This window comes from Triturus cristatus, chromosome 9, assembly GCF_964204655.1.
Source record: "Triturus cristatus chromosome 9, aTriCri1.1, whole genome shotgun sequence".
Classification (NCBI taxonomy): domain Eukaryota; kingdom Metazoa; phylum Chordata; class Amphibia; order Caudata; family Salamandridae; genus Triturus; species Triturus cristatus.
Genome location: NC_140592.1, coordinates 57847280 through 57869727, shown reverse-complemented (window position 1 = coordinate 57869727; position 22448 = coordinate 57847280). Strand labels below are relative to the sequence as shown.

General features: G+C 43.0%; 1 protein-coding gene across 1 annotated transcript in view; it reads left to right on the top strand.

Moving 5' to 3' along the window:
* The window catches only part of SEC61A1 (SEC61 translocon subunit alpha 1), a 55469-nt gene that overhangs the window by 21968 nt on the left and 11053 nt on the right, over nt 1-22448 (top strand). The window contains exons 6-7 of the mRNA XM_085624401.1: nt 19486-19595; nt 22026-22179. Of these exons, the coding sequence (XP_085480527.1) occupies nt 19486-19595; nt 22026-22179 (264 nt within the window). The remainder of the gene's footprint in view (nt 1-19485; nt 19596-22025; nt 22180-22448) is intronic.

The following is a 22448-nucleotide window of genomic DNA, read 5'->3' as shown; positions in this document are numbered from 1 at the left end:
GTTGCTATATTACATACAAAGAACGCAACCCTTCAGGAAGACCAAACAGTTGTTCGTTTCCTTTTCTCCACCACATAAAGGCAACCCCATCTCAAAATCAGGGATAGCTAGGTGGATTGTAAAATGCATACAAATTTGCTATCAGAAGGCAAAGAGAACATTATCTGTTCCCCCTAAAGCCCACTCTACAAGAAAGTTAGGGGCTTCTATGGCTTTTCTAGGGAATATACCCTTAGATGACATATGCAAGGCAGCCACATGGTCTACACCGCACACATTCACAAAACACTACTGTGTAGATGTGCATTCCCAGCAGCAAGCTAGGGTGGGCCAGGCTGTACTAAAAACACTCTTTCAAACAGCTGCAACGGATACCGGTGGTCGCCGCTGAGGTTGGGTACTGCTATATAATCTATGCTAAGTGTACAATCTGCAGCTCATATGCCTCGAACGGAATATGCTACTTACCAGTATGCATCTGTTCTTGGCATGTAGAGCTGCAGAGTTGTACACGCCCACCCGCCTCCCCGGCTACCTGTATCCGTTCCAGTCCATCTTATTTAGATACAACACACATGGGTTTCTCACTGTTATTACTACGCTCCATCATTTCCCTGTTGGCGAAAAACAATCTGAGGATGGAGCCGAAGCCCATGCGCAGTACGGACCGAAGGAGGAGTCACCAAACTCGTGACTTCCAAGCACGGTCCAAGAAGAAAAACAAACTGCAAACATCCGGGCCCAACACCAGATGGCGACCTATGCTAAGTGTACAACTCTGCAGCTCTACATGCCAAGAACAGATGCATACTGGTAAGTAGCATATTCCATACATATGACAATGTAGTATGCGCCTTTGTATGCAAATGTGAAAATCTATTGTTGTACATCCCAAAGTAGAGTATGGTGCACGACTCTTCCGTACAGGTGCTAAATAGTGCACACTCTTCACAAGCAATACATCGCAGAAAGGTTAGACTGGTCCTCAGTCTAAGTAGGCACAGTGTGCTGAGAGAGCCATGTCCCTCCACCCTGTGCTCTGGATCCACAACTTGTGCATTGTGTTTTTTCTCCCTTACTTAGTGGATGGTGTGTAAAGGGGTTCATTTTTGCACACGGCGGGGGGTGGGTGCGTTGTTGCAGGTACAGCACCAGCTCTCTAGAGTGTAGGCTGTGCCGACGACTGCCTGTGCACAATCACAGGCCGCGGCAGCTTTAAACACCATTGAGAGTGGTCCGGCCCCCTGCAGCCGAAAGACAGGCCAGGCTCCCTCCACATCAAGACACAAAAAGCAGGCGCCTGAGAGGCCTCCGGAACACAGACTGAAGGGCCGTGAGCGACGGCACCCACTCAAATACGTCTGTGCTTCCTTGCTTCAAAGACTGTGGGCGTTTAAAGAACCGTGCTACAGATGCCTAAAAGTGCTAGTACAAGAAGTGTAGAAGAGCACTTTTGTTTCTGTTGCCGTGTGTGAGCAAGGATAAATGGTGCTCCCCACAACTTGCAAAGAGAATCCAAAGGTAACAAGGAGACCCGAAAAGACTCGCTCACAATGACGATATTGGCTGTTGTTTATTTTCAGCATCTGCGCTGGCGTTCATGATTGCAGCCATTGTGCTAACAATTATAAAGGAAGATAAGTGGCTTGAACATAAAGGATGCACGACTTCCATACTTAGTTTCTGAAAGCCGTTGTCAGCGCCATGAGTAAACAGTTAAAGTAACATGATTTAGTAATGATTAGATATGATTCATTTGCATTCATATACATTTGGATATATTTGGCAGGGGAGAGGCTGTAGCGTAACGTCTAAAGCAGACGACTTTGGACCTGGGGAGCTGAATTCGAGTCTCGCGTTGGTAAAACTGTGCCTTCCAAAAGCTAGGGAACGGTGGGCGGCTTATAATGGGTCTGATGATGAGGTAGATCCGCCGTGCTGTGCCGAGAGTGGCCACCAAAAGAGGAGCTTGATGGGGGCGGTGGTAGGGTACAACTGAGGAGCATGGGCCGGCCTAAAGAAACAAGCATTTGCCGTGCGGCCGAAAGTGATAGCGAGCGATGTGCTTAATGAGCATGACGAGGAAAGCCAGATGGCGCCTCTGCTCATAAGCACGTGCGTAACCGCAAGCTTGAGGCCAGCAAAAGTGTGTGGGCGCATTTTCTGAAGCCCACTTACTAAAAGTCTCGCCAGAGCAGCGCATGCACTGGCTCAGGCGAGACCTAAAAATGCAGTGTGGTTTGTCATAAGACAAGCTCATATGAGAGTCAATGGGTTGCGTCTTTTTTTTTTTTTCTTCTTTTTTTTTAATTTTGTTAATGTAGGAATCTGGCTCTTTATATGATACACCACTAGGTGATTATATTGTTTAAAGAGTCCAGAGGTTCCCCCAGAAGTGTACAGGGCTCAATGTAAACCCAAAGTGCTCTATTTATGATGGTGTGGTCGACCAGCCTTAGGCCTAACGCAGAGGAGTGCAAGACATTTGTTATGCACACGACTCAAAAAGTAGATCCACGCCAATTTAAGAAAAATAAGCTTCTCAAGTTTTGTTTTAAGACCAGGATGTATGCAAAAAGGTAAATACGTTTTTAGGAAAAATACATTACACTTCAAAAAGTGGACACTGCTATTTTCAGGCTTTGCAATGTAAACATAGCGGAGGAAAACAAGAATGCAGTTTTGCAGGTATGTACTTGACTTGCAAATTCAGTCTCCGGGTTCTGAGGTCAACATCCAGCAAGGAGCACCAAGACTGCACCACCAGCGGCACATGGGCGGCCGGGTGCAGAGTTCAAATTCTGGGTCAGGCACCCACTGTTAATCAGTGGAGACGGGGATAATCGAAGTTGTGCCGCTCACAGGTGAGTAAAGTGGTGTCAGGGGTCGATCTCCTGGAGTTAAGGTCCGTACAGGGGGAGCCACAAGGCAGCACCAAATTCACACCCTCAGCGGCACAGACACGTCCGAGTGCAGAGTGCCAACAGAGCGTCGGGTGCCCAATGCAATTAAATAGAGAAGATTGGACTTGCAGAAAGGCTGCAGGCTCAGGCCAGGGGGCCAGACGAAGAACCCACAGCTGCCCAGGTAATTAGAGATGCTAGGGAGCGTAGGGATATCTTTGGTTAAGCTCCCCATGGCCCTTGGGCTTCGGGTGCAGGGGTGTTCTTGAGCATCGGAAAAGCCTTACTGGGCAGGTCTCAGTCCAGGGGGAGTCTTCGAGTGAGGCTGCAGGCGTTGACTTTGAGCCCGGCAGGGGTCAGCCCACGGTGGACTCTTGCTCAGGAGCCCTGGGGAGCCTTCACAGGACCGGTAGGCCATTTGGACTCGGTCCATGGGTTTCTGGTACAGAGGTGGGTCCGGTGGCGGTTTCGTGGTTCTTCAGGGCAGAGGTCTTTGTTCTTTAATGTTGGTTTCTTCTGGACAGGTCCACTGTCAACGGGAGATCTTGATCTTTGTCAAAGGCATGCAGTCATAAGCTAATGCGCTGGGCACTGTTTGCAGGGCTTCCGAATCGCTGTTGGCAGAGGCTGCCATGAACAAATTTACTGTAGAGAAAAGAGTTACCTTTTCTGAAGGTATTGCACTCCTTAAGCCAAACCACCTGCATCTGTGAAAAAGAGGAAGGCTTCTTTCGTGCTGACATACAAAGCTGGTACTCTGTGCCTGGCATGATGCTGTGCTTCTGTACATATCAGCATCCATTGCTACTGAGGCAGTCGATAGACACATTTAAAATAAGGAGCACTCTGGAATGTAAGGCTCTGAATGTTAAGCTGTCTTCAGCTTTGTAAGTGTAGACATTGAGGGGACGTGTGAAGTAAGTTGCACTGAACCAAATGTAAGGAACTCTGAAGCCCCAAATGTAAAGGGACCCAAAGTTTCTGCTTTGAGGAGTTGGCCTAACGGCTAGGGCGCTCCACCTCGGAACTGGGTTCCAGTCTCGGTAATGATGCTAAACATCCTGTGATTCTGGACAAATCACTTAATCTCCTTGTGCCTAACAAAAAATGAATGTATGTCCTCATGTAACGTAACTGGTGCTATGTAAAGCGCTCTGATACCCGATTGGATTCGGGTCAAGTTTGCGCTATATAAAACTCTGCAACAAAAAAAAAGCGGCTGCTGAAAGATAGAAGTCACAGGTGATTTCAGTATTAAAATATCTAAGCTAGAACTTGAATCGTGCTCTACCACGGTAACTTTATATTTTGACATCCCACAAGATCGGAATATGGACTGCCACTACATTGTATATATATATATATATTTAAAAAACCATAGGTTTCACACGTTCTGGTTAGCTGGACATTTCACTCGTGAAAAACCATTGAAATTCCCCCGTTATAGTTAGTGCAGGCAACTATAACTCACGCGACCGCAATCCTCTGCTGATGACGTCAGCTATTACATCACTGTATTTAGACACTTATTTACCCATGTCTTCTTCCATTAATTTTTAGCTATACATATATTACAAATATTTTTTTTTCAGAAAGACACATATGTCATCAGTGATGTAATATCTGACGTCATCAGCAGAGGATTGCGGTCGCGTGAGTTATAGTTGCCTGCACTAACTATAACGGGGGAATTTCAATGGTTTTTCACGAGTGAAATGTCCAGCTAACTATAACATGTGCCAAACCTATGGTTTTTTCAGTGAATTTGCAAGGTTTTTTAAATGCTAATTCCTAACTATAACGTGTGTGAAACCTATGGTTTTTTCAGTGAATTTGTATGTTTTTTTTAAATGCTATGTTATGTATTTTTTTTAAGGTTTTTGACCGTGCGCGTACCGTACGCGCACGGTGCGCTTCGCGCACCGTGCGCGGCTGTGGGCGCACGGTGCGCTTCGCGCGCCCACGTTACGCAGTTCGCGGAATTTTTCCGTTTCTACGCTACGCGTACTCCGCGATTTTTCGCAAAAAAATTAAAGGAAATTTTGGTCCTTGGGGGTCCTTCTGGGACCCCCTGACAAAGGCTAGGGGGTCAGGAACTGTCCACCCTGCCCCCTTTTCACGTTCTCCACCTTTGTTTTTCACCCCCTCAGACTGCAAGAGACAAAATGGCGGCCGACACTTCCTGGTTTCGACCGATTCGAATGTTTACTAAGATCTAACAATCAGAATCGCGCTCGCGCACGGCAGCGTGCGCGTACGGTAAGTTTTACCGTACGCGCACGGAGCGCGCCTATAGAGAGATATATATATATATATATATATTTCATCATTTCACAACAGGATTCGTTTCCGGGATCCATCTCCCATAGTCAGGTGGCGTGTTGTACTCGGCCAATCCCACCGCCGAGTTTAGATTCAATAAAGTTTTCAGCTCCAGTAAGCAAAACACGCACTCAGAAAGGTACAGCTCGTTGGCGATTTATTCACAAGGTAACGCTACGCGTTTCAGCACAGAAGTGCCTTGATCACACGTTAAACCTACTACCAATCAGAAACATCGTATGTACAAACACCAGGACTGGTCAATTGAAAACAACATAGTGGAAGGACACTCGCAAGAGAAATAATGATTCGGCCATATTGAAATGGTTCCTTTCCATTGAATCCCTATTGCATCATAGAGATATGTAATGCAGAACAATGAGTCCGATAATTCAAGTGAAACATCCGGACTACATCTGATATGAAAAATACAAAAAATACAAGAATAACAAGATATGCGCATACTAAGTAATATCGCATATATGCATCAGAAACAACATTGTACTCGGTCTAGTGCCCGAAAGGAATCAGTATCTGTAATACAAAAATTGATCAAGCCCAATGGCGAGTAACTAACGTGTCCAATATCAATAAGGTGATCCCGATGGGTGTGACTAGGGATGTTCCAACATGGTAATTAGAGTGCATCTAGATCCAAGGATCAAGATAATTTCCAACGAAAAAAGGGAGGAAAAAAGGGGGGGTAAAAATAACAAAAGTGACAAAGTGTATCTTAGCTTTATCGTGGTGAGGTGATAGTCTTCTATTCAGTTCAGAATGTGAAGATCAGTGCAGTGCTCAGGTTTTCTAAGGAGTGACGTGCCCCCGGCTGACTCCTAGAAAGAAGTGACAAAAACATTGATTAAAATGGATTAAAAACAATATCATTAGTTAATAATTAGCAAGAACAATCAGAAAACAATCAAGCATCAGGACATGAAGGTTTACCCTGGACAACTATGGACAATAACTGGATGAATTAATCAGTATGTAGATGGGTTGCAAGTTCCTCGTCCAAATTATGCCCCCCAGGGAATTTGGTCTCTAATTCCAATATCCATTTAGATTCTCTAGTTCTGAGGGCAAGTTCTCGATTCCCTCCACGCCTACCCACATTGACCTGTTCAATCGCATAGTATCTCAATAGATCGCTATTTGATTGGTGTACATTTTGGAAATGTCTGGCAATGGGATATTTGGGGTCTTTGTTATAGATGGCTCTCAAGTGTTCCTGGACTCTCTTTTTGGCCATGCACGACGTGCTGCCCACATACTTTTTTTGACAAGGACATTCCAAAATGTAGATTACATAGGTGGAGCTACAAGTAAGAAATTGTCTGATCTGTTTTTTTGTTTGGGTCCCTGGTATTGCAAACTCTTTAACCATCACACTAGACCGGCAGGCCCTACAATGTCCACATGGATAAAATCCACTAAGTCCTTGGATATGTTGGCCCCTTTTATCAGTGATGTCACTTTTCACCAACATGTCCCTAAGGTTGCGACCTCTTCTGTATGTTATGAGTGGTCTATTGGTCAATTTTGGGCCTAAGATGGAATCTGATTTTAAAATTTTCCAATTATCGGCCACTATTTTTTGGACTTGTTTAGATTTTTGGTTGTAGGTAGTTATTATTCTAGGTGGTTGTGATGAGACAATGGGTTTAGGTGTAGGGTTCAGGGTCTCTGATCTCTGGATGATCGATGCTTTGGAAAGGGCTTTAGTCAGTACCCACTCAGGGTATCCCCTGTCCCGAAACCGTTGGAGTATGTTGCTACTCTCGTGTGTGTAATCTGTCTCTTTAGTGCAATTTCTTTTAGCTCTTAAGAGCTCCCCATAAGGGATGCTCCATTTGAGTGATTCAGGATGGGAGCTCAAGGCATGGAGAAGGCTGTTGCCAGCCGTGTCCTTTCTATGGAGTTTGGAAGTAAGTCTACCCTCTTGGATCGTGATGCTAGTGTCCAAGAAATCCACATGGTGTTCACTAATGTTGTATGTCAGAAGTATATTATAGCTGTATGTCAGAAGTATATTATAGCTGTTTTGGTTGAGCTTTGCAATGAAGCTAACAGCCTCTTCCATGGTGCCCTGCCAGATGACAAAAAGGTCATCAATGTATCTTGACCAAAATTGTACCTTTGTAAAATGCTCTTTGAGATCTTCATTAGACCTAATTTCTTCTTCCCACTTCCCCAAAAATAAATTCGCGAAGTTAGGAGAAAACGCCGAACCCATGGCAGCGCCACGGATTTGCTTAAAAAAGGTTCCGTCAAACATAAATATATTATTACGTAGACAGAGTTTCATCATCTCTATAAGCATAGCAGTATGGTCTCTAAATCCTATTTCACGATTTTTAAAAAAATAGTAACAAGCCTCCATACCCTGGGTATGATCAATAACAGTATAGAGGGCACTGACATCCATTGTGATAAGCATGGAACCTTCAGACAATGTAATGGTCTCAATTTTTTTCAGAAAGTCAGTAGTGTCCTTGATGAAGGAAGGGAGTTGGAAAACATATTCTTTCAGGAAGTGATCTACGTACACTGACAGATTTTCGTTGACACTTCCTATGGAAGATATGATGGGTCTGCCTGGGGGTTCTAAGAGGTTTTTATGAACTTTAGGCAGTAGATAGAAAATAGGGAGTTTAGGAAAATCACGTTTAAGGAAGCAGAATTCATGCCAAGAAAGGAGCCCTTCAATTTGCCAATCATGAAGTCTATTCCATGTTTCCTCTATGCTAATATTGTATTCGTTGGAGTTGGATTTGATGTAAAAGACATCACCTTCAAGTTGTCTGAGGGCTTCTTTGACATAAAGATCTCTTCCCCAGAGAACAATATTGCCTCCCTTATCAGAGGGTCTGAGTATAACAGAGTTATCGTTAGCCAGTGATAGGATGAAGTCACAGTCATGTTTAGACAAATTTCTATTCCTGTTCTCTCTGTTGTATTTTTTATGTTTAAGCTTGGCAAGTTCTTTGCTCACTACTTCTTGGAAGGTATCTATAGGGTCATGTGGCATGATGGGGTAAAAGACTGATTTCGGTCTAAAGCTAGTACATGCAGCCCTATTCATATTTGTTTCCCTCACACCTACAATAGAATCATCAGGTTGACTATCAGATGATATACCCCCTAATACATACATATCTAGAAGAAGGTTTTGGTCATGAATATTAAGTTCAGGTGTATCTACTATTGCCATGGATTGAGGAGTATCTTTTATAGTTCTTAATGAATGCCATTTCTGGAGTTTTAGTTTCCTGCCGAATTTGTACAGGTCTATTCATGTATCAGGATAACTGAACAGTTCACTGGGGCAAAAAGTCAATCCCAAGCAGAGAGTACGTTTTTCTTTTATAGTCAAAGTTCTAGACGATAAGTTTATGATTGTTTTATTTACCATGTCGTCATCCATGGTTAACGTCTTCGTCTGTAGCCGCCTCTTTTGGATCCCACCGGCTTTGTACTCTTTGCGTTTTCTCTGCTGGAACTTGAATCTTCTCTTCTGTGATCTGCTCTTCCTCTTGCTTGTCCTCTTGGTCTCCCACGAGTTGGTGTTTTCTGGGAGGACTGTTGTTGTTGGTATGATTCGGCTTCTTTTTTCCGTCTGGTCCGTAGAACCCTGAACTCTTCTAAAAAAGTCGCCGGTTTCTTAACAACTATTTCAGTCTTGGATGCAGTGCTGGCAGAATTTCTCGAGATATCTGATTCTGGTTCGCTGACCATGGCATTTGAAGAACATGCTTCCTCAGTGTCGTGTACATCAAGAATCTCAATTGGGGGATTTTGTTGTTTATATAAGTAATCATATTTTGGACTATAGGTGAGTATCCGTCCGCTATCATAGTCCCCGCAATCTCTATGTAGCTTGCGCTGTTTACGATATTTAATGTCCTCCTCGTTCTTTTTTAAGCGCCCTTTGTTAGAAGAATGGTCGCAGAACTCAGCCACCAGTAGCAAGAACATGTTGTGCATCCTTATCAAGTATGCGTGGGAAGACCGTGCCACCATAATCAAACAGTTGAAAGATCTTGAGGAGGAATTCAGTAAACACCCCAACCAAGATACGATTAATAAATTTAAGGAAGAGCTCAAAGGGCGCTTAAAAAAGAACGAGGAGGACATTAAATATCGTAAACAGCGCAAGCTACATAGAGATTGCGGGGACTATGATAGCGGACGGATACTCACCTATAGTCCAAAATATGATTACTTATATAAACAACAAAATCCCCCAATTGAGATTCTTGATGTACACGACACTGAGGAAGCATGTTCTTCAAATGCCATGGTCAGCGAACCAGATTCAGATATCTCGAGAAATTCTGCCAGCACTGCATCCGAGACTGAAATAGTTGTTAAGAAACCGGCGACTTTTTTAGAAGAGTTCAGGGTTCTACGGACCAGACGGAAAAAAGAAGCCGAATCATACCAACAACAACAGTCCTCCCAGAAAACACCAACTCGTGGGAGACCAAGAGGACAAGCAAGAGGAAGAGCAGATCACAGAAGAGAAGATTCAAGTTCCAGCAGAGAAAACGCAAAGAGTACAAAGCCGGTGGGATCCAAAAGAGGCGGCTACAGACGAAGACGTTAACCATGGATGACGACATGGTAAATAAAACAATCATAAACTTATCGTCTAGAACTTTGACTATAAAAGAAAAACGTACTCTCTGCTTGGGATTGACTTTTTGCCCCAGTGAAGTGTTCAGTTATCCTGATACCCGAATAGACCTGTACAAATTCGGCAGGAAACTAAAACTCCAGAAATGGCATTCATTAAGAACTATAAAAGATACTCCTCAATCCATGGCAATAGTAGATACACCTGAACTTAATATTCATGACCAAAACCTTCTTCTAGATATGTATGTATTAGGGGGTATATCATCTGATAGTCAACCTGATGATTCTATTGTAGGTGTGAGGGAAACAAATATGAATAGGGCTGCATGTACTAGCTTTAGACCGAAATCAGTCTTTTACCCCATCATGCCACATGACCCTATAGATACCTTCCAAGAAGTAGTGAGCAAAGAACTTGCCAAGCTTAAACATAAAAAATACAACAGAGAGAACAGGAATAGAAATTTGTCTAAACATGACTGTGACTTCATCCTATCACTGGCTAACGATAACTCTGTTATACTCAGACCCTCTGATAAGGGAGGCAATATTGTTCTCTGGGGAAGAGATCTTTATGTCAAAGAAGCCCTCAGACAACTTGAAGGTGATGTCTTTTACATCAAATCCAACTCCAACGAATACAATATTAGCATAGAGGAAACATGGAATAGACTTCATGATTGGCAAATTGAAGGGCTCCTTTCTTGGCATGAATTCTGCTTCCTTAAACGTGATTTTCCTAAACTCCCTATTTTCTATCTACTGCCTAAAGTTCATAAAAACCTCTTAGAACCCCCAGGCAGACCCATCATATCTTCCATAGGAAGTGTCAACGAAAATCTGTCAGTGTACGTAGATCACTTCCTGAAAGAATATGTTTTCCAACTCCCTTCCTTCATCAAGGACACTACTGACTTTCTGAAAAAAATTGAGACCATTACATTGTCTGAAGGTTCCATGCTTATCACAATGGATGTCAGTGCCCTCTATACTGTTATTGATCATACCCAGGGTATGGAGGCTTGTTACTATTTTTTAAAAAATCGTGAAATAGGATTTAGAGACCATACTGCTATGCTTATAGAGATGATGAAACTCTGTCTACGTAATAATATATTTATGTTTGACGGAACCTTTTTTAAGCAAATCCGTGGCGCTGCCATGGGTTCGGCGTTTTCTCCTAACTTCGCGAATTTATTTTTGGGGAAGTGGGAAGAAGAAATTAGGTCTAATGAAGATCTCAAAGAGCATTTTACAAAGGTACAATTTTGGTCAAGATACATTGATGACCTTTTTGTCATCTGGCAGGGCACCATGGAAGAGGCTGTTAGCTTCATTGCAAAGCTCAACCAAAACAGCTATAATATACTTCTGACATACAACATTAGTGAACACCATGTGGATTTCTTGGACACTAGCATCACGATCCAAGAGGGTAGACTTACTTCCAAACTCCATAGAAAGGACACGGCTGGCAACAGCCTTCTCCATGCCTTGAGCTCCCATCCTGAATCACTCAAATGGAGCATCCCTTATGGGGAGCTCTTAAGAGCTAAAAGAAATTGCACTAAAGAGACAGATTACACACACGAGAGTAGCAACATACTCCAACGGTTTCGGGACAGGGGATACCCTGAGTGGGTACTGACTAAAGCCCTTTCCAAAGCATCGATCATCCAAAGATCAGAGACCCTGAACCCTACACCTAAACCCATTGTCTCATCACAACCACCTAGAATAATAACTACCTACAACCAAAAATCTAAACAAGTCCAAAAAATAGTGGCCGATAATTGGAAAATTTTAAAATCAGATTCCATCTTAGGCCCAAAATTGACCAATAGACCACTCATAACATACAGAAGAGGTCGCAACCTTAGGGACATGTTGGTGAAAAGTGACATCACTGATAAAAGGGGCCAACATATCCAAGGACTTAGTGGATTTTATCCATGTGGACATTGTAGGGCCTGCCGGTCTAGTGTGATGGTTAAAGAGTTTGCAATACCAGGGACCCAAACAAAAAAACAGATCAGACAATTTCTTACTTGTAGCTCCACCTATGTAATCTACATTTTGGAATGTCCTTGTCAAAAAAAGTATGTGGGCAGCACGTCGTGCATGGCCAAAAAGAGTCCAGGAACACTTGAGAGCCATCTATAACAAAGACCCCAAATATCCCATTGCCAGACATTTCCAAAATGTACACCAATCAAATAGCGATCTATTGAGATACTATGCGATTGAACAGGTCAATGTGGGTAGGCGTGGAGGGAATCGAGAACTTGCCCTCAGAACTAGAGAATCTAAATGGATATTGGAATTAGAGACCAAATTCCCTGGGGGGCATAATTTGGACGAGGAACTTGCAACCCATCTACATACTGATTAATTCATCCAGTTATTGTCCATAGTTGTCCAGGGTAAACCTTCATGTCCTGATGCTTGATTGTTTTCTGATTGTTCTTGCTAATTATTAACTAATGATATTGTTTTTAATCAATGTTTTTGTCACTTCTTTCTAGGAGTCAGCCGGGGGCACGTCACTCCTTAGAAAACCTGAGCACTGCACTGATCTTCACATTCTGAACTGAATAGAAGACTATCACCTCACCACGATAAAGCTAAGATACACTTTGTCACTTTTGTTATTTTTACCCCCCCTTTTTTCCTCCCTTTTTTCGTTGGAAATTATCTTGATCCTTGGATCTAGATGCACTCTAATTACCATGTTGGAACATCCCTAGTCACACCCATCGGGATCACCTTATTGATATTGGACACGTTAGTTACTCGCCATTGGGCTTGATCAATTTTTGTATTACAGATACTGATTCCTTTCGGGCACTAGACCGAGTACAATGTTGTTTCTGATGCATATATGCGATATTACTTAGTATGCGCATATCTTGTTGTTCTTGTATTTTTTGTATTTTTCATATCAGATGTAGTCCGGATGTTTCACTTGAATTATCGGACTCATTGTTCTGCATTACATATCTCTATGATGCAATAGGGATTCAATGGAAAGGAACCATTTCAATATGGCCGAATCATTATTTCTCTTGCGAGTGTCCTTCCACTATGTTGTTTTCAATTGACCAGTCCTGGTGTTTGTACATAAGATGTTTCTGATTGGTAGTAGGTTTAACGTGTGATCAAGGCACTTCTGTGCTGAAACGCGTAGCGTTACCTTGTGAATAAATCGCCAACGAGCTGTACCTTTCTGAGTGCGTGTTTTGCTTACTGGAGCTGAAAACTTTATATATATATATGCTATTTTCTCAGGAAATACTGAACAGATTTACACCAGACCTGCAAAAGGCACATCCCTGACCTGAGGACCTCTCTGCCAAATTCCAAGTAATTCTGTTCAGCCGTTCGGGCTGTAGCTTGGACTAAAGGTCCTATGGAAAAATGCATGGGGAAAACGCGTTTTGGGACCCCCCCTTTTTCTCAGCCCCCGCTTGACGAATCCCCCCCCCCCCCGAGACTTTCAGGGAAAGGAGCGGAGCGCCCCACCTATTTTGAAAATTTCACGAGGATTCGTCAATCGGCGTCAAAGTTATTCCAAATAGAATGTTGCGGATTTCCTATGGAAACACGATCCTAACTATAACTATCTACTGGCGACCGTCAGTAGATAATAAATAAAAAAATATATATATATATATATATATATATATATATATATATATATATATATATATATATATATATATACACATTACTAACCGAGTACATAGACACTGAGTTAAAAAAAAAAAGTTATCTAGATCTTAGTAATATTTGGTGCCACATTGAAGATAATACTGCGTCACTAGGCCAATAGTGGCAGGCCTTTACCTTCTGCTCCAACATTCCACTGGAGGTCGTTTGGTTTCTGTTTAATTGATAAAAAATTATACCCTTAGTGAGGGGGCTTTCTAATAGAATTATGGCGCTTATGCCTGCAGCTATACCAGCCATTATAGCCCACCCCCCTTCCTCTAATTGCTAGTTTAGACATTCTAGACCTCTGTAGCAGACAACGCAATGGAATATGCTCAAATTACTTTGACCATATAGTATTAGCCTATATTCAGAAGTCCAATATTTTTGTAGGCCGAAATAAAAAATACTTGATTTTTGCTTACAACTGATCTTGAACACTTCTCTTACGCGAAACGGAAGACCCATTAATAGCTTATACTTTTTATCGGATTTCTACTCTGGCACTCGGTGATGGAGTCTGCATAGACAAGGGGACAAGTGAACAACATTGATACTGCGAGAAATCAAAATGGTTTTGAGGAAACTCTGGATTCTGTTTTAATGCATTGGCACATAATCTAATTCGAGCTTTAAAGAGGACATGCCCAGAAAACGTATCACTTTCTCCGAGACATTTAATAGAGTATATAGTATATTATTCCAAAAAGATCTTGAAGGGAAATAGAGGAATCAAGTTGACCTACAATGGACCAAATGGAGAGCATTATGAAGACAATCTGGTGGAATCCCACTTATAGGTGGAACAACTTCCTCACCACAAGAAAATCAGATGAATGTTAGCAAGTATATGGCAAAGAGCTGTAGGCATGTTCACATTTCACTCCAAAAAGGCAGAAAATATTTAGTGATCAAAACTATTCCCCAACAACAAATATCTGGCAGATACTGAGCTATGCTACAAGCAGATGGTCAAGGAGTAGGACCATGGCAATTCCAAACAGGTCAGTCTAGGACTGAAAAGAAATACAAACCTGCTCAGTGGTTCCTCGTTCATCTAGAAACAAACTTATTTTATTGTCATCTCAACTAGGATGACATTTGTTAACCTGTCTAAACTAGGCCTTGCATCCGGTGAGGGGAGCAAATCGCTAGAGTCACAAGAAATACAGTTTATGCTAAATCATTGAATAACTCCACAGAGAGTGGCATACAACAAAGGGGAGGACATCAAGACTTGTGCTCCAGTTGGGTGAAATCAGGATTAGTAATTATTCTTCCTTCATATCTTTTGAGTGTCTTTATCGAACAGTGCCGAAAAGGCAGAGTGACAAAGAAGCATATCAGTAGCTGAAGGAGAGAAATCCATCTTAGATTAGTGGCTTAATGTAGAAAAATAAATTGACGGCCCCCCAGAAAGGATAACTGTTGCCAGGTGATTAGATTTTGTTTCTCTCGTTCATCAGCATTTATACTTCTGCAGAAGAGAAAGCAGCTTCCTTGTCTTTAGTGACCATGCAGCGGATCATGACCTTTGCAGTCACCCAGATTCGAGTGGATGTGTATTCCTCCTGCTTAGAGTAGGATCATCAAGGAGGTGGGGGTTTGGTAAAAACTGTGGGAGACTGGTGTGGCAGTGGGAGAGTTTGAGACTGCCAGCCTCCTTCAAGGGAAGATCCATCCACTTCCTTTGATTCAAAGATGCCCTGTTTCATCAGCCTTCATGTGCCTGCCATAGTCATAAAGGCTGACTGGACGAAACCAAGGCTGATCCTTCTCTGAAGATTCTTATTCCTTCAGCCTGTTGCTCCTTTGCATCTTCTGCTGCCTGTATCACAGGTTCGTCACTGAGTGGAGGTCCAGTTTATGGCCCTAAAAAGGCAGCTTTAGATGCATTGCTTTCTGTGATTTTGCAGTTCTAAAAGTAAAGTTAGAAATGTCTTCAGCCCGCCATCCCAACAATTGGAACAAGAACAGCATCTCCTAGGATAGTCACTGAAGTGTCGTAATCAAACTGTAGCTGTTTCTCCATAACATCTTACTGGTTTGCAGCCCACCCTGACCGGCAAAAGCCAGGGGGTGATGGGAAGGAGTGTACGCACAACAGTGCAGGAAAGGCTGTATTGTACCACTTAATAGGTACGTTTTTGTCAGCATATTAATATAGCAATTTCATAGTTGCCTTCCATTCTTGTATGACCGCTTCTCGAGTGGTTCGCTTCTTTAGAAGACACACTGCCTAGAATCAATGGTACTACTGAAATTGTTGCCCTTGGATTCGACTTCTTACTAGCGGTGTAGCTACAACATATTGCCGGCTTATCCAAAGATGAGTTGCAACTCTATCCACTAATTCCTTCCTTACCATACAAGGTATCTTCAGCTGGTCCTTTCTTTAGCAAGGTGCTTGTTGGATGGGGTAGGAAGGTGCTGCGCGGGACCTTCTGGAAAGTCCCTATCCTCGACTGCATCCCGCAGTCATTCGACACTGCAGTTGTTCTGTACCGGCCATGGGTGAAGATGTTTTCACTGGTTGAAGGGTCCCTGGGCTGTGAGCAGGCTACCCTCGACCATGACTTCGGTGCATCAAATGCTTGCTTGGCCAGGAATTGGCCTCTGATGGTGCCCTAGTGACTGGGGTCTTACTGCTACGTATGCTGTATGCAGGAAACTTCTTTGACCCAGTGACATTTTCTCAAACTAAGAAGGACTAACCAGCAATGTTGAAACGTACACCTGCCATCTCTATATCAAACTGGCCCCGTGCAGCACCCTCCATTTTCTGCAAGACCCCTTCAGAAATTTGCATGTTCTTTGGGGCACATACTTTCCACAGCTGCCAAATGAGAGTAGCTGATATGCTTATGTGGAAACCTGGTAACTGCACCATGGCAAAGATGACAGGAACTCAGTTGAGTTTTGAGTAGTGGGGTGGAGTTTAGGTAGGAACAGGCTGTAAATTGCACCCACAGACTGAAGCAATGGCAGCTGATTCTAGTACGTCCACCCAATATTTCATGCGCCCTCTCAAATCCTTAATTTCCGGATATGGGGCATCTTTTCTGAGGCCACCAGCCTGTCCTTCTTGAAGCAGAAACTAGGGGTGCACTGTGCTTGGTTTCTGTCTGGATCACATGGGTAACATTTCCTGTAAAACAGTTGAACAGATTAGAATACTGTACCCAAACATGAGGACCACCAAGGATCTGTCTCGTGAGAGAAGGAACAGGACTGTGGGAAAGATTCTTTTTTAAAAGCGAAAAGGAAAAACCAGGATGGTGAGATGTTCTCATGCATCTTTCCCCCCCATCGCCTTTTCACCAGTTTCCATTCTCTGCGACACCCCGAAAGATAACAGACTGTGCCACGGAAGAAGTAGCTGTGCATGTGTTTGCCCCAACCTTCCTTTGGATGCATTTGTTCAGTCATTCACCTAAGCTGCAAATGGTTCTCTATGCAAAACCTGCAAATCTAGGATAGAAAAATACAGGTTGTGAAATAAACTGCAGAGGTTTTCAACTTGAAACAGTGGTAATTTACAGGTAACCAGTCTGTCTCTCCACGTGGGGTGGAGCATTGCAGGCTTTCATTGCGGCCATCCAGTACACTAGGGCGTTTAAAGGAATTTGAAATGGACATGGTCGCTTGGGGCAGTGTAGAGAACCGATCTAGATTCGAAGGGCGGTGTCTTACATGGATTCTGCCAACAAATAAACTTAAAATGCTTTTGGTCCCCTAACCAATAGATTGCAGCATAAGAAGTGTTAAACCAATGGAAATATTAGTCTTCAGAGTGCAAAACTGTTGTTACGGGCAGTCTTTTACAGTTAATCTCTATTCTTTTTGGTTCAATGACCTACACTTATGTACAGTTGTGCAAACTCTCACACTTGACTGGTGCTGCATTGCCATGCTAATCGCTGGTCGTGTGCTCTACTAATTATCAGTAATAAAATGCTGAAGTGTCAATGCCTCAGTAGTGGGGTAGTATGGACATGGGACTATTGACAAGGCTACTTCATTCTTTTTGAAGATTGTGCTCCTGTTTGGCTAGGCTGTGGTGACTTATGGTGTCATGAGCAACGGGTCCTAAACCTTAGAATTTGGCGATTTAATCATAGACCTAGTCATGGAGCGGCACTGGCAGAAAGCGGTCTCTCTGATCATTAGTACAGGCCAAGCTTTTTTTCCTGTGAGAGCGATCTGTCTCGGTCTGATACATTTTCACTACTATGATGTGTGAGGACCCTGCACGGGCCTCTGAGTGAGTTTGTGTGCGCTAGGAGTACATTTGGTGGCTGGAATTTTCTCCTTGTTGAATGCAAATGGGCTACTCTAAGGCAAGTAGGCTCCTCTTTTGGATCCCACATGGTAGAGTCTGACATAAGATGACCCTCTACAGTATTGACAAGTGTATTGCTGCCATTCTAGAGTTTTGGGTTTAGAACATACATTGGCAGTAAGGTGTGGAAGGACCGTGGGAGGCTGCTGTAGCCATTGGTGCAACTATCAAAGGCTCATGGCTGCCTGGTGCTAAGTCTTCCCGGGTGATTGTGCTCCTGTTTTGAGTGCTTCAGTTTGACGCACTTTTCTTCTGTACCTGCTGTGAAAACCATGACCCGAAACGAAGACTGTCTGCTCTGCAAAGGAGACGGTAACAAAGCGAATGTACCGCATTTGACCGGTTCTACGACCCTTACAGTTGGATCAGAATTGTATGTCTACAGCATGACTCTGTTATCCACGCCTCCTCCTCTTGGCCCCACCAGCCGTTGGTTCCAGATTTCTCATTGATTGACTTGATCTGGAAAATCTTCAAAAAGCTGTGTGGTTGCTTCTGTACCAGTCTGTCTGGTCTGCTAAGGGAGGGAAGTTGAAGATACCCCACGCAGAAAGAGACTGTCCAGAGGAGCCCATCCACCATGTCCTGGTGGCAAAGACAGCCCAGAGGCACACACTAGCCTGCTGTGACTCAGGAGCTGACCTGAATGCTGGATTGTATATCTATGCCGTGCGCACACACTTAAACCACACCCTATATGCTGCGGCAACCCTGGAGAAGAAGTGTGAGACCAGTACCTCCAAAAACTGCCTCAGACATAATCTGTGCTGTCTGTCAGGGAGTGGGGGGGATCACTGGAGAATCACAAGCTCTGGAGGATGAGCTCTTTGCTTATTTAGGAGAATTTCTTTTTATTTTGGGACTCTCTTCTCTGTGAACCCTGCAGTTGCGCGCACTGACCAGTCGTGGTCTGCATAAAGCTCCCAAACATTTGAGAATGGCAGGGCTGTTGAGCACACCTCAGGAGTGAGGCCTCGTGCTACGGGCCTTACTGCTCCTCCGCTCGGGTAACTTCTGTGCCTTTTGAATTTTTGTTCAAAACAGTGGAGTTCTGGCTTTAGGAAAAGCTGCCGTGGGGGGGTTGCCAGTGACTGAAGAAATGAATGACTCACCTGCGGACCAGTGACACAGCAGTCTGCTTAAGATGTTCGCAGTGATCCTGCATCAGTGAAATAATTTCAAGCTTGATCAGTATTTTCTCCTGTTAACTGTGCCAAGGGCCTACTGTCTCTTTAATTCAATTAAGTACTGGATTAGCCAATCATTATTACATATTATTTGTTAACGGTTGAGCTGGGCCTCTACACCCTGCCCCCCCCCCCCCCCCCCACCTCCATGAAAAGCCTCGGACTGCTTGCCCAGCTGTCCGGAGGGTCAAGTGCTGAATGGGTGTGCATGGTGTTCAGCTTGCAGAGCCATCGTGGGTCATGCACAAGGACAAAGGCGTAAAACCCAGTAACCCCTGTTTGCCCCATGGCCTCAACTGGTTCTGAGAAGTGTGTTATTCATGATAATAAATCTAGCCCATATCATGGGTTTAACCCTTACATTTTTTCTGTTCTACAGTGTTTGGTATGATTATTACCATCGGCCAGGCTATTGTGTACGTAATGACAGGAATGTATGGCGATCCTTCAGAGATGGGTGCGGGCATCTGCCTCCTTATCACTATCCAGGTATTTGCAAAAGCAGATTTATTATGCTAATGTTTTTTGTTCGAACAGGGAAACTCATTCACACTGGCTATCGGGATCCTTATCACTTGATGCTGTATTAAAGTGCTTTGAAGTGATCCCCCACACAATTTACTCACTCGTGGCTTTCACAGTCACTTGCACTGTTTGTCACATGCGCCTGGTACTTCAGATTGTTACACCCTCCCCACCCCATTTTAATAGTCGTCCAGATCTCTTCCTTTCTTTGCACCATCCAGCTTGAACCCCCTCAATGAAATCTCCGCTTTCCCTTCTTTAATGTAAATTTTAAACCGCCCTTAAACAAACACATTACTTTACTTCTCTTCTCTCTGCTTCTTTATTTTCTTTAAATTGTTTTTCTTTCACTTGTAAAAATGCAAATAGGCATTCCAGTTTCATAACTTTTGTCTGTGTGTGTGTTTGCAGTAGTAAACAATTACTGTGAATAAATCTCCTCTGCGAACTTAATTGTGATCAGGGTAAGCACAGGATTTTTAAGCAGCGAGTGCAGGCCATGGACATATGGTGTAAATCTGATCTTTTGTTTGTTCCGCAAATGGTTAGATTTTGCTAGAGACTGTGATTAGTGGCCACCAAGACCCATTAGTAGTCCCAGATTTAGTACATCAGTAGAGGATCTCGTTCATTAATGGCTGCATCCATGAAATATTCTGAACTAAAATCTGTTTGTTGATTCAATGCATCTCTGCTTCTCTTTTACTACGTAAATTGTTGTGAATATAAAGTGCGAAATGAATTACTGGTGATAAAGATGTCAGAAATGCTAAGGGCAAAGAGCCCCTTTTGCAGGTATAATCCCTGTTTAAGGTTTACCAGAAATGTTTTTGGAAAGCAGAGAGGTGGAGAATATCGGCAGAAACCATGAAAAAAATCTGTAGAAGAAGAAAATTGACCTGTTAAGTGTTATTAAACTTAGAGAATTCCTTGCCAGAATGATGATCCTGAGGCAACAGACATCTAGAAGTATCTGTTATGATGCATCCATATTCTCCATTAATCGCTTCATAAGGCACAGGATCTAAAATATGTATGTGAAATAGTCAATGTGCACTCCACTGCCTGGTTACCTTGAGTTTTGCATGCGCTTTCGGAAAATAGATAGTGAATCAGTTTCCTAAAATGCTGATTTTTTTTTTTTCTAGTTTTGGGATTGGTGGTTAGATTCTGTGAGTTTTGGGTAGACTATCAACCACCTGCTTATGGCTTGAATAGTTAAAATATTACTTGCATTGTTTGAACCCCCAGACCCTTTTCGGCTTTTTTGGATCTTGTCACTATGGTGCAGCTTAAATTCCATGGCACAGTGAGTAGGTATCCCATATATGGACTTGTGTGTCGTACTTAAGGTGTCAAAATGCACACACTCGCTGTTCACCCTCCTTTGTCAATCCTGTGCAAACATATACATGCTTGGCATTTTGAAAGTCATTAGAATCACTGCGATAAATAGGAGTCTACTTGCATAATGTAGGGGTGCTTGTCGCTCTCCCTATACATATATTATACATGGGATTCTGTAATCTCTGTATAAACGCCAGTCTCTAATTTATTTGTAATTGGCGTTTTGTGACGCTCCCAGTCGCCGATTATAAAGAAAAGACGTCAGAATTAGACTATGTTATTACAGTCTAGTTCTGATGCCACAATGTCTGATGTCCCAATGCCTGCTGCCAGCAGCCGAGGTGAAAGGCAGGTCGAGTCACGGAGCACAATTGAAGCAGCTGTTTAAAGCAACAATAACAGACCGTTGCTTGCCTTTCTTCTGCTTTTTTTTTTTCGTTGGTTTTTTTTTTTTTTTTTTGTTTGTTTGTTTTTGGCCTTTAATGACCAGCAGAGCATGATTTATTATTTTTTCAGCACTTTTTAGAAAGCTATAAGCTAGAACAGCTAGACTCTTTCTGCATGCTTCTACAAATTCGGAGCTAGTGCAGTTAACTGACTAGTATTGAACCATTTATATATCTGTTTGTAACTGTTTACGTATCTGTTTGCAACAAATGACTAGCAGGTTTTTGATGTGTTTAACCTCTTCCATGCGCAGGACGGCCGGGAGCCATCCGGTGTCACGGTGGGCGTGTGCGCACGACGGCTCCCGGCCGTCGGAATCCCCGCCCACTAAGAGAAACGCCCGCACAGCGCGGGAATTCACCGTGCATGGAAGGGGTTAATTTTGCCCTAGAGGTTTTCTTTTTATTATTCATATTTAAAACATTCTCGCTCTTTCTTATGAAAAAGCAAAGCATGTACAGTGCCGATAGGTCAAAACCTTTCTAAGCTATGCAATTACGAAAGTGAGATCAAATACTTACACAGGTAAATTGACATCAACAAGTTTAAGTAAGAGTAATACCCTGTGTTAACATGGTTCTTTTCCTTTCTTTCTTTTAGCTTTTTGTCGCAGGTCTTATAGTTCTTCTTCTGGATGAACTTTTACAAAAGGGCTATGGCTTGGGATCTGGTATCTCTCTCTTCATTGCTACAAACATCTGTGAGACAATTGTCTGGAAAGCTTTCAGCCCCACCACCGTGAACACTGGCAGAGGTAAAAGGAAAACTGTCTGCTTACATTTCTTTAAAACGTGTAGCCATTTTTGTGTTCCTGCATTATTTTTGGTACTTCACCTGATACTCAAAAATAGATATATTGCAAACAAAAAGGGGTAGTTTTCTTAGAATTACAGAACCTCCCTAGTTTGCATCCTTACAAGCAGATTACTCTGCATACACTTAATTACATAGACTCTGCCTGTGCTCTGTCTTGATTGTTCAGAGGAGTAAACTCTCCCTTCAACTCAGACAGGTACGGACCAC